General features: G+C 40.9%; 1 protein-coding gene across 6 annotated transcripts in view; it reads left to right on the top strand.

Moving 5' to 3' along the window:
• Positions 1 to 13267, top strand: part of LCLAT1 (lysocardiolipin acyltransferase 1) — a 173820-nt gene extending 160553 nt beyond the window's left edge. For all 6 annotated transcript variants that reach the window (XM_077774086.1, XM_077774081.1, XM_077774083.1 and 3 more), the window contains one exon: positions 9248 to 13267. In XM_077774086.1, coding sequence (XP_077630212.1) covers positions 9248 to 9750 — 503 coding nt within the window. In that variant the 3' untranslated portion in view covers positions 9751 to 13267. The remainder of the gene's footprint in view (positions 1 to 9247) is intronic.
• The last annotated feature ends 228 nt before the right edge of the window (positions 13268 to 13495 follow it).

Here is a 13495-nt window from a genome sequence, read left to right as displayed (position 1 = left end):
TCTTAGCTTAGTAATTTTTTTCTTTTTCCTCTCTAATAATGAAGCATTTATTGAGTACAGTCTTCACTATATCCCACGGATTCCATTTTTCATTCTTTTTTAAGGAGTTCCTAATTTTCCTTTTGACTTCATCTTTGATCCAAGGGTTATCTAAAAGTGTTCTGTTAAAGGGGGGCATTATATTTTTATTTTTTGTGGAATTTTGATGTAAGGATGTGGCTTATAATATCTTAACTTTCACAAAATGGGTTTAAATCTTGTCACCAAACAAGAAATCCTATTTATTGGTGTTCTGTGGATACTAACCTCTCTAAAATATTTTTAAAGACCTATAGATATACTGTTATTAAATCAAATTTATTAAGTTGTTCAACTCTTTCATGTAACTGTTTTTTCTGATTGGAGTGACCTATTAGGAAAGACACTGAAGCCTACACTGTAATTTTAATTTCTCTTTGCATTTCTCATGTTTTTCCTTTTAATATTTAACAACTACTTTGTTTCATATGGAGGTTTGGCTGTTATTTTCTTTAACAAAGAAAAAGTTTAATCTTATCCATAAATGCTTGAAAAGATACTTGAGACACTTTAAGCCATTCCTAATAAAAACTAGAACAAAACAGAATAAAATACACTACTGTTTTATCAAATCTCCAACAGCAACGATCTCCTAATGCGCTAAAACCCACATCGTCAAGTCAGAACTGTCCTTTTATTAGAAAATAAATGTTAATGAAGGCACTAAGAAAAGACTACCTTAGGGGCTCAGTTGGTTAAGCATCTGACTCTTGATTTTTGGCTCATGATCTCACGGTTTCTGAGTTCAAGCTCTGCATCAGGCTCTGTGTTGACAGTGCAAAGTCTGCTTGCTATTCATTCTCTCTCTCTCTCTCCTTCTCTTTTCCTCCCCTGCTTGTGCTTGCTTTCTCTCAAATAAATAAACGTAAAACATTATATTGAAGACTACCTTAAAGATGAGAAAGTTGAACACGAAACGGGTTTTGCTGCTGACAGAAAATCTAGAAAGTCAAAAAGAATGTAGAAAAGAACCTAAACAACCAAATTTAATAAGGAAATTTGTAAAGATGGCTACATATGAATGTACAGCAGATTTCTCTTTCGCAGTAATTGCCTAGAAACGAGCACATTTATAATCACAGCAAAAATTCTTAAATTATTTAGGAATAAATTTTAAAAGCCACAGAAACTGTGCGAAGAAAACCAAAATCTTATTGAAAGACAAAATAAGATTTGAACAAATAGAAAAGCATTTTTTTTTTTTTTTTTAGAGAAAAGACAATAGAAGAGTGTCAGTTCTTTGGAAGTTACAATGTAAATGTAATGCAAATGCAATTTCAGGATAAGTTTGGTGAGGGTGGGAAGAGGAGGGTTGTTATTTTAGAATTGAACTAGATGCTCTCAACTGCAAAAACAGTTACCAGCAGGAATCAAGTACAGTACGAAAAAGAAAACAGGCAGATTTGCTTTACCAGATGTAAGTCACTGAGGAAATCAGTGTGGTCTTGGAACCAGAATAAACACAGATAAATGGAGAAGAGAAGAGGGAGACTAGATGGTTATGTATTTGAGAGTTTAACATGTTGACTGAGTTGGTACTTCAAAACTGTAGAGAAAGAGGAGTTATCTCATAAAGGATGCTAGAAAAACTGATGTCTACTGAAGCAAATTTTAAAATTAAATGGAAAAAATTTTTTCCATCTTGCAGAAAAATCTAGAACATACATACAGTCTAGGAACAGGGGAGATATTACTGGAAAAGATGCCATAAATAGAGACCATAGGTGATGGATTTATAAGAATGTTTGCAACAAAAAAATGCAGAGGATTAATAATCCATAATAAAAAAGGAGGTTTGCAAATTTGACTGAAAAAGAGACTAACAACATAGAGGAACTGGCTAACAGAAACGAAGCTGCTTTCACAGAGCAGCAAATCCAACAAACTCAGTTCACTGTGGCCAGGCAAACACTAGCGGACCAGCTGATGAAATCAGTGTGAAAGATTTACAACATAGGATAGAGGGTAGATTTCCTACAAACCAGGAGATAAATCACTGAATTTTCACAACAGGCAAGGAGATGGCCAGTATCCAATGGACTTGTTTACCTAATCAAAGACATACAAAATAAAACAAAAGTGATACGCTTTGGTAACTTGATAAAAATTATAATACCAAGCATTATAAGTAAAGATGTGAAAAACACAGGTCCAACATTTTTTGTGTTTTAATTGAATATTCTAGAAATCAGTTACCCATATTTGGCAAAAAGTGTTAAGGTGTTCATATTCTTTGATCCAGCAATTCAATTTATTAGAATTTATTCTAGAAAATCACTATCATTAGTTGTAAAAAGATCAATTTAAATGTAGTTTATGTGGGAACACCTTAAATATCTGAAAACAAAGGAATTTTTAAGATTCTATATAAGCAAATATCATGCACCCGTAAAATGACATTTTAGAAAATCTTTAATAGCTTGAATGGAAAGATGCATGAAAAAACAAGTTACAAGACAGTATGTATAGTGTGGTCCCATTTGTTAAAAGTTCACAGATCTCTTTCAGGATATATGTTTTATATGCTTATGTGTGTATATGTCTATATGTATGTGAGTCTGGCTTCACCAAGTACACACTATTCTGATCTTGCCTCAGACGATCTATTAATACACCAATATTGTAAATTGTGGACAATGTCAACAAGTTTTCATTCTACCTAGAAAATAAAACTTTTGAAGACTCAGAATCAGTGTCTATCGGCTGAGAGAAAAGATTTCATGCGTTTATACCAAACACCAATGTTGAACAGATTTAGGAGAAGAATGTGAAAATATAGGTCCCTGAAATTATCTGTAGGAACCAAAGTCAGTTTGGATAAGCAAGACTGTTCATAAATACACCATTTTTAGTTTCACCTTTCCAGATAAAAGTTGATTTTTTAAAAATAATTTATTTTGAGAGAGAGAGTGTGTGTGTGCGCGCGCATGCAGGGAAGGATTAGAGAGAGGGAATTCCAATCTGGCTCAGCACAGAGCCTGTTGCAGGGCTCAAACTCACGAACTGTGAGATCATGACCCAAGGTGAAATCCAGAATGAGACACTTAACAGACTGAGCCACCCAGGCGCCCCTGAAAGTTGATTTTTAAGCGTAGGGTGGTTCTTACTTAGAAAAAGAGGATGCTGTGGAGAAACAGGCACCCTCCTACACTGTTGGTGGGAATGTAAACTGGTGCAGCCCCTCTGGAAAACAGTGTGGAGGTTCCTCAAAAAATTAACAATAGAACTCCCCTATGACCCAGCAATAGCACTGCTAGGAATTTACCCAAGGGATACAGGAGTGCTGATGCATAGGAGCACATGTACCCCAATGTTCATAGCAGCACTCTCAACAATAGCCAAAACATGGAAAGAGCCTAAGTGTCCATCAACGGACGAATGGATCAAGAAGATGTGGTTTATCTATACCATGGAATTCTACATGGCAATGAGAAAGAATGAAATCTGGCCATGTGTAGCAACATGGATCGACCTTGAGGGTGTTATGCTGAGCGAAATAAGTCAGGTAGAGAAGGACAGCTACCATATGTTTGCACGTATAGGAGGATTAGGAAGAACTTAATGGAGGACCGTGGGGAGAAGAAGGGGGGAAATAGAGGGAGGAAGGCAAACCATGAGAGACTCTTGAATACAGAGAACAAACTGAGGACTGATGGGGGTGGGGGGGCGGGCAAGGGGGGTGTTGGGCATGGAGGAGGGCACTTGTGGGGATGAGCACTGGGTGTTATATGGAAACCAACTTGACAATAAACTATTAAAGAAAAAGAAAAAGAGGAGGTTTTGACTAATTTTGACTTCTAAAAAAATAAAAGCAAGATGGGGCAGGCAGCCAACAATCATAGAGCATAGACCATCACCTTCTAATTCTGAATGCCAGCAAAGGATTAATATCTATGTTTACCTGAACATGCCTAAGGAGGAGTTAGTCAAGATGGAGAGATATGTGTATCTGGAGAGGAATTAGGGCCTCCCTCTAGAGCCAAGGTCGGTCTCCTAAATGGGCTTGCTTCTATATTGTGAGAGAAGCATGACTACAGTTAGAGAATAAACCACAAGGTGTGCTAGAGCTGACTTGGAACGTCTCCCAGAGGAAGACGAAGTCTAGAGGAAGGAAAGTCAACCCTTCAGTTGCTATAGGTGATCGCTGCAGCTGGAAGAATAGTAACAGGAATCTGAGCACATACCACATGCTAGGCCCTTCTCTGAGCACTTTACAGTTTTTATCCTAATTGATCCTTGCAAAATTCTAGGAGGGTAAGAACTGTTATTATCTGCACACACAGGTGAAGCTTATGGTAAACACGCTAAGGCCAGAGAGCTGGTAAGAGGTAGGATCAGAAGCTGTCTGCCTCTACTTTTCCTTCCTGAACTACTCAACTTCTACAAAAGGACAAATGATTAATCTCAGTAGGAAGTAGTATTCTTTCTAAGAAAATGGGACAGAGTTCCAATGCCAGTGGATTTTAAGTGGGTTCGTACATGCCCTTTTATTTTGAAGCTGAAAATTGTCTTATTTATTGGTATTTTTAGTCAAGATATATCTAAATCTGTCTATTCAAAACCATTCTTCAAAGTTTACTGACTAGTGCCAATTTGTCATGATTATTAGCCATGTACTATTATTACATGTCAGTGTGAAAGTGCCACAGTGAATGACTGTTGAGTTACTAAGTCCAGATTTTATCATCTTGGGGTAATTTTTTTTTAATCTGAGAAATCGTGCACAAAACCAGGGGCTTCAGCATTTTCTTTGAACACAAATGCATCTTAGATGACAAGCTACTTTATTTAAAAGTCTTCAATATATGTAGTTAGATTTATGGATTTAGATCTGAATAATAGAAAATAGGCTTATTTGTATTTAAAAAAAAATTTTTTAACCTTTATTCTTTTTTGAGAGACAGACCATGAGGGAGGGAGGGGCAGAGAGAGAGAGAGAGGGAAACACAGAATCTGAAGCAGGCTCCAGGCTCTGAGCTGTCAGCAAAGCCTGATGTGGGACTCAAACTTAACGAATCTTAGATTATGACCCAAGCTAAAGTTGGGCACTTAACTGACTGAGCCACCCAGGCGCCCCAGCTTATGTGTATTTTTAATTTTTTTAACTATTAAAGTAAAATCCAAAATAAATTATGTTTTTGTATATTCTCCATATATTTTATTGTAGAATGGGGAAACAATAAAGTCAGTAACTGAAATTTAAGACCACTTTGGGTTAAAAAGAAAAAGGTTGTATTTCTGTTTTTGTGCTACTGACCTATATAATTGGATGTGTTCTCTAGGAGCTATGGGCAGACAAGGATTTCTTCACTCAGTTCTTTCATTTGAAACATGAGTGTGTAAAGAATTGGTTCTTTCTCACTTCCAGTGAGTCCTTTCATACAAGGACTCCTGTAATCATGGGCTCAACTTGACATGCTTTGAGATGCTCCCTTCTGCATATTACATTTGTAAATTCCAGTCATATTTTTTAAATCTCTATTGGTTTAAACCTCAGGTTAAAGTAACCTGAATGAAGTATGAAATATTCCCTCAGTCTCAACCTTAGACTAAAAATGAAGATTTGAAGTAATAAATGTCTTGTTCTTCCAAGAAAGGAAAAGGAACATTTATGGGCCCACATGAGTGTGGTTGTTCTAACAGAGTAGTAGCTGAATATAATAATAAAGTTTGAAACTTCCCAGAAGACATAGCATCAGGAACAGAACAGATCATTTTCTAAGCACCATATAGGCAGATGGCAGGTGGCTAGATAGTTGAAATTCTACATCTAGATGCAATCTAAAAAGGAGATCTTTTAAAAATGGATTTTACTGATAGCAGCCATCTTAATTTACATATTTTAAAGTATGTTGTTTTCATACCAAAAGATTGAAAGACCGTATAAATCCTTTGCACTTGAAGGAACTTAATTATTGCATTATTTTAGCCCTATTACAAGCTGATAAATGGAATCAAGGCACATTTCAGCTTTTGACTCTGCATTTCATTATTGTCACTTGGGAATGAAGCCTGCCCCACGAGTCTGCTTAACCCTCACCTGTTACCTTCTGGGAGGAAACTAACGGGTCCGGTAGGAATGGCTCCTCTTTTGGCCATAAAGAGTTATGTGTGGCTCTGGGATATCTGGAGACAAGAAACTTAATATAAAATTTACCAAGTATCAAGATACCTCATGGTGTAAAAGCCTTTCTCCATCTCCTCTCTCATTCTGGCTTTAATGCATTTATGAGTCTCTGTAATGCTGAAGGATCCAGTGAAGCTCAAGGGAAAGGAGAAACAAGGGATAAGCCGGCTCTTCTCCCTTCCCCAGTTGTCTCGGTCACTCAATGTTAGCAGCTAACATTTATTGAGTACTTACTATATATCAGACCCTATTTTGTGGATTTTTATATGTATTAGCTCATTTGATGCTTTCATCAACCCTGTGAGATAGTTTGTAGATACAGGAACTGAGCAAGCTACAGAGACCAGTCATTCAGTCAGTCGGTAAGAGGCAGAGCTAGGATTTGATCTCAGTCCCCTTCCACAGCCCTGCATGCTCTACACAGCAGCATTTCTAGGATTTTTCACTTAGGAACATTTCTGTATGTGGTACCTACACGGTCTTAAAACTTGCCGTTTGTATACTGGACAGGTGTTTGCACACATGCCCATTCTCTGTCCAGAAGAAATAGAAAGCAAGCGCACTTTAGTTCCTTCCTAGTATAGCCTGTCCTTTTGATACCAGTTTGTGAGCATTAAAAGCGACCTGTGGAAGGCTGGCTGGCTCGTAGGAGCCACTGCTCCTCCATGAAGCAGTGGGGTGTGACCAAGGATGATGGCAGCTGCAGGGGGAGGGGCGATGCAGAGGCCATGGACAAGTGAGGCTGAGGAGACCAGCAGCCCATTAGAGCAGGGTCTGGGTAGGTGAAGCAGAAGTATTGACTGATTGCAGGAGGGGTGGGGAAAGGGTTGGAGTTGAAAGTAAACATACACTCAGTTCTGAATAGGAGGCTAATATACTCTGGTTTCTCTTCAGATCGTATAAATCTCTCGCCTTTTACTGAATAGGAGGCTAAGTGGCCTGACAAGTGACAAAACGGGTCTTCCTATTTCCCCTACCATGAGATGAAGTGGTCTCCCCACTGGAGTCAGAAAGGGCAGCCTCGCCTTTTTTGTAGGCATTCCGATCCAACTCCACTAAAGCCGTTCCGCACAGGCCTTCCATCCACTTCCACTCTCCTGTAGACCGTGCTCAGCATCCGTAAAACACTGTCCTCCAGTTTTGAATCTAAGCCTTGTTGACACAGGTATTTCCATTTTTTAGACCACAGTCCTTATTAAGGGCTGATTCCATCTATCAGGCAGTTATGAAACCAAACTGAAACCTGGTCCTTACCCTGGGGTAAATCACATCATAAAGGAGACAGTAGACATTTACAGAAGACTTAAAGAATCATTAAAAAGCAAGGAGAACAACCTGTAATAGGAAGGTCAATGGGAAGGGTAAACATGGGGAGTTAAGGTGGGCAAGTTGCCCTATGTCTTGTTAATATTGAGGCAAAACTTACATAGAGTGAAGTGCATGGGTCTTAAATGCACAGCTTGATGTACTCCACATTCTAATCAAGATCTAGAATGTTTCGACCACCTAGAACACTTCCTTGTGCTCCTTCCCAATCAGTTCTCACACCCCTGCCCCACGGCAGCCAATGTTTGGATTTCTGTCCCCACAGATTAAAGTTTTCTGCATCATATATTTCTGTAATGAATCAAAGCCCAGATCAGAGGGCTCTCACTGAGGAAAGTATGATATAGAAGAAAGCGACATTCAGAGACTGTATACCAACATGCTGTGTGTTGGGGGGCGGGGGCAAAAACTTTAACCTCTCTGGGCCTGTATACAGGATTCAACTAGGCAATCCTTGTGTCTAAGGATCTAATACTCCTGCTTCCATTTCTAATCTCAAAGACCCCACCATCCACTCCGTACCCTGAGCCAGAACACAGGAGCTCATGCCACCTTATCCTCCGACATCCATTTGACCACTCTTATCGTGTTAGTGCTCTTCTCAGGTTTTTAGACAGGTCACTTCCTTTGGCCCCTACCTCGCTGTCCTTTCTTGCCTCGTCATGACCATCAAATTACTCTTACTACCTCTCTTGCCCATGGCCCTCTCCAGACCATTCTGGTCAGTGCCCCCAAGGTAATCCTTGCCAAAATGAAATACATTCTCGTCCCTTCTGTTTATAACCATTAAGTGCTTCTCCAGCATCTCAGGTGCTTCTCGGTCACTTAAAGAATGGAGTTCAGATTCTCAACTTTGACAGTGAAGGCCTTTACCGGATGCCTCCAGTGTACTTCTGAGCCCCTCAGCCCCACTGTGTTCTCTGGGCCCGCTGCACCTGCCTAGCCAGTTCGCTCCCCTCCTGTACGTCCCCTGGTAGGATACTGTGTATGCAGCTGATCCCCAGATTCCCTATGAACTCCTGAGTGAGATTAGAGATTGTTTTATTCATCTCTCTCCAGTATCTGGCATGTAACTGCTGAAAGCACTTAACCCCAAAGTAATTAATCAGGAGACTGCTAAGGATGATGATATCCTGCCTGGTAGGGTCTTTCTGATACGGGTTTTAAAAAACAGAAAAACCGCACCCAAAAAATGTTAAAAACATTTTTAATGAAAAAACTCATATGGAAGTTTTCATGTGTTTCTGACCACTTCACTAAGTCTAATTCTGAGTGTTTCCTTCCAGTAGCTATCATAGTAATAATGAGCTAAAGGTGAGAAATGTTATGTTTTTATTTGGAGAGAAGGTATGTTAAGAAGAGGTAAGGCAGTGACTCCCGCTGGTATAAAAGGGCTAGTCCTGTGCTCTTTTAGTCTCAAACCTGACTTAATGGGCTTATCCGTTTAGTTCTAGAATGGCAGGTTACGGTTTCCGTGAAGATAATTTCTAAAGGTTTGTGTGGTAATTAGCAAGCAAGATAAAAGCTAAAAATGACTGGTACATATGTTGACCCTCATGGCTAGGACTGCACATATGTACATAGCCCTTTTTTGTTACCGTGGCTCACTCTGTCCCGATTTTTCCCGTTTCTGGTTCTGCCTTATAGTTTGAACCAGCATTACTGCCCTCAGTGGTCATTACTCAGTCTGTGTCTCCCATCTTTTTCTAAACCTAGGGAAGAACCTGGATGCTGTGCACGACATCACGGTGGCGTACCCTCACAACATTCCTCAGACAGAAAGGCACCTTCTCTACGGCGACTTTCCCAAGGAGATCCACTTCCACGTGCACCGCTACCCCGTGGACGCCCTCCCCACCTCCAGGGAGGACCTCCAGCTCTGGTGCCACAGGCGGTGGGAGGAGAAAGAAGAGAGGCTGCGCTCCTTCTACCAAGGGGAGAAGAACTTTCACTTCACCGGTCAGACTGTAATTCCACCTTGCAAGTCTGAGCTGAGGGTCTCTGTGGTCAAACTGCTGTCTGTACTTTACTGGACCCTGTTCAGCCCTGCAATGTGCCTACTCATATATTTGTACAGTCTTGTTCGGTGGTATTTTATCATCACCATTGTTGTCTTTGTGCTACAAGAGAGAATATTTGGTGGACTGGAGATCATTGAACTTGCATGTTACCGTTTTTTACACAAGCAGCCACATTCAAACGTAAAAAAAAATGAGTGAGCTCCTAGGGTAACAACCCAAGGGTACTTTGGAGAGGTGTCAAGCCTTTGTAAATGGAGGTGCATTTTTGCATGACTGTCAAATATTTCTACTACCACCATTATTTGTTAAAGATATTTTACACTTAGTTTTGTGGGAAAATATTGTTACACACGATTTTTTTTTTTAATCTCTGAATGTAATTTCAATACACATAGCAGGGAGCGATCGCTGTGAAGTAACTCGGACCAGAGTTTTATTAAGCAATCGCCAGGCTGTTAACAAGCAAGGTACACACACACACACGATTTTCGGAAAGGCTCAATCCTATTCCCTAACCAACTCCCCAGACAAGAGGCAGATCTGGGGCTTGGGAGCACTAGCTCAGATCACGTGCTAGCACTTGACTGTTGCGGTGAGGGCCCTTCCTCCCAGCTCCCTCCCTCGGCACTGTCCCCACGTTCATTTCCAAGCCAATCAGACCATTGCACCCTTCCTTAAGACCAGAGATCAGAAATCCTTTGCCCTTAATCCAACCGACCATTTCGATAGGAAGCCCTTCATTATTCATAAAATCTTGGCATTTAGCCGTGCACTGACCTAGACATCAGACCACCTGTGCCCTCTTTTCACATGAAGACCTGGACGTGTCTCAGGGAGCAACCACAGACTCTCCACTTAGAAACCTTAGTTTGCATTTTTAAAGCTAGGAATTAATACAGTCCTTCACTTCCATGTACGGTTGCATGCTCAGTGCTGGGTTCGCCACAGCTCATTGGCAGGCGTAGCTCTTTCTGCGTCAAAAACGACATACATCAAGTCACTTACCTTTCTGAAGAACCGGCGTAGCCAAGGGGTTCTGTTCTTGGAGTCGAAACTCTTGAAGAAGTGTCTTCTGAAATATTTCTTTAAAACCTGCCCCCAAAGAGAAAGTTATCGTCTTTCCTGTACGTGCATAGGTATCTATAGCATCTGCCATTAAAACAACAGCACTTGCAGACAAGGCAGTAATGGTTTATCCTAAATTATTCAACCCTTGGAGCCTTGACAAATTTAACTCTTAAAACCAAAATGGTAGCACGAAAATGAACCCCTTTTTAATGATAACCAAGGCTCGCTCACTCTTTTTAGTTCCAGGCTTCCTTTCAGTACTAAAATTCAAACCCATTTTTGACCAGTTGTTTGCCTAAGTATTCCTGGTTTTGGAGCCCATGGAAAATCCAGAAAACCTAGAGCACCAGTCTCCTTCCAAGGCAGAAGTGCGTGGTCCTGTTCCCCACCCTGCTGGGGCCAAGCACTATGCTTTTCATCATATAACAGGGGTGCTGGTCAGAGGCAGTGAAATAAGAGGCAGTGAAAAGCCTTTAGCTGCCAGCAAGCCTCCGGACTTCACCCCTGCCTTGAACCAGCCTCAAAGCTGTTGCTTTATTACTCTTTTGGCATGAATGCCTTCTCCTTAATTACAGCTCCCTTTTGCTCAACAGTGACCTTTAACCCGACACTTGAAACGCGCATTCCCTGGAAAGGTAGGCACATCGGGAGCCCAACTTACTGAGATTTCTTTCAGAGGAGATTCCTCTCAGAAAGTACCGTTGGTGCGCACAGCGCTGTTGACGCGTCCCCTTTACTGGAAGAGAACTAACTGACCAGGTTGCGCGGACTTGTACCAGCCTGTATTTAACTGCTCCCCCAGGCTGTTTTCAATCCTGCCCAGAGCTACTCAGTCGTTATTATGAACATCTGCTCTAAACCCAGCTGTTAAATCTCATGGTTTTTAAGGTGTTTTCTTTTTTAGCTTTTTTTTTTTCCTTAATGAAAGAGGTTTCTAATTTAGGTTTCTCTCAGACTTCCTTCTGGTTATATTTGGAAACACAGAAGGAGTTTTACAGTTAGCATCGCATTCGCATCGTCTGGGGCGATAGAGAAAAGCTGTGTTTCCCGTCCCACACTTTATACTGCTGCCGGCCACCCCTCCTCCAGCTCCTCATGGCTCCTTGTTTAACGTATAACCTCCATGCAAGGGGTGAGGCCCGTAAAAGAGGAAATCTTTTTTCTTTCTTTTTTTGAAACTGTTTTCTTTTTGATTATAAAAAAAGGCACATATGATAAAATGCCAACTCTGTTTTACCTACCCAAAATTCGTATGCGCTAAACCTGGGGGATAATAGACCTTGTACCTGCTGAATCAGGAATGATAACTTCAACCAGAAAAAAGTTGCTTCTTCTTGGTTTGTTTTTTGGTTGGGAAGGGAGGGGTTGGTCTTTTAAAATCGTAATTATTTGTGTTTCTACATATTTGTCTTTTTCTTTTAAAAAAATTGTTCGAGAACTGTTCGGCTGATGATTTGGAACTCACAGATTTGTAAAATCGGTAGCAAAACGTCAAGCAGAAAGTAATCTAACCTTAATGTTGTCATAGGCCTCAGGAATGACCCCACCCCTCTCCCTGGACTTGGCAGCTGCTTGTCGGGCTGCGCCTAGACACCACGTCCCACCTCATGACCTCTCAGGCCCTTGAAGGTCAACCTATTGGACCAGGAAACGTTTACAGTACTGTCTGTCCAATTTGCTCCATATTGACCGTTCAGAAGCGTGTTAACTGAAGTGTGGTTTCTGTGGGCCATGAACCATTGTACATAGGAAGGAGACGGCAGGGACGGCACTGGTTAGGTAACATGTTCTAGCAGTTCTAGCAGACCTCGCTGATGAAGCAGGCCAAAGTCTTGCGCAAATCAGCAGAAGGACACGGTGAGACAGAAAGAAAATGCACACTAGCGCCCGTAATTTAAAAGTCCTACTAAAAACCTTCCTTGTTTGTTATAACACTAACACACAGCTTAGGGAGAAATACCAGCTTCCCTTCACATCACTCTGAAAGTTGTTACTTCCTCCTCACCATGTCAGGAGTCGGATGTTGATGGCCAGGACCGAATTCCGCAGAAAGGGTACCCTTCCCATGTCACCACCGGGGCCACGAGCTCTGGGCCTGACCACAATGCCCCTCTGCACTTTTCTAATCGACACTCTACTGGAGGGAGCCTGTTGGTATTCAACTGTTTACATTTCTTTATATAAATAATGTGCTTTCAGTGCCTTAGTTACGGGTCCCTTTGTTTTTCTCGTTCCAAGAATTCTGCGATGTGTTTCTTAGGTAAAATTCTCTTTTTGCTACTCACTGGGAGGAAAATGGTTTGTAAACACTGGTCACTGTGGTAAACTTTTGATGACATCCAGAGAGGAGAACTTGATGCTGAGGTGGCCTTTGCCTTTATTTACGCTATAGGAAACAAAAATGGTTTGTCACAACCTGAGCTTCAGATTGGAGATGGCCCAAAAGTTGTCTTGTACCGACCTTAAGTTTTTATTTCAGAGGAGAATCTTGGTTTTGGTAATTTATTTTTTAAACGATTATGTACAAAACACCAAGTTTTAAAAATAACTCACAGAATGGCCTTAGTTTTCAATGTCCACTGGTATGTTTGTGAGTTGTGTTATCTGTAATTTACATCCCAGAATAAAGTGGAATGACTTACATAGAGTTTGCCCATGTGTCATGGTTCTGTGTCTGCCGGAGCCACTGTGACTGGGTGCTACTTTCTTTTCCCATGTTAGTAAAGCTGTACAGCATGTGGTATAAGGAACTCCTCATCAGGACTCTTTCTTTCACAGATGTTTAAAAAAAAAAAAATGCCCACACAAAAAGGGAATATACTGCTTCCATAACTGGAAAAAAGTCTAGGGCCCACAGTCGAATTTAGGCCCTCAG

The sequence above is a fragment of the Crocuta crocuta genome, unplaced genomic scaffold (assembly GCF_008692635.1).
Source record: "Crocuta crocuta isolate KB4526 unplaced genomic scaffold, BGI_CrCroc_1.0 scaffold246, whole genome shotgun sequence".
Taxonomy (NCBI): Eukaryota; Metazoa; Chordata; class Mammalia; order Carnivora; family Hyaenidae; genus Crocuta; species Crocuta crocuta.
This window is presented reverse-complemented; position numbering and strand designations above follow the sequence as displayed.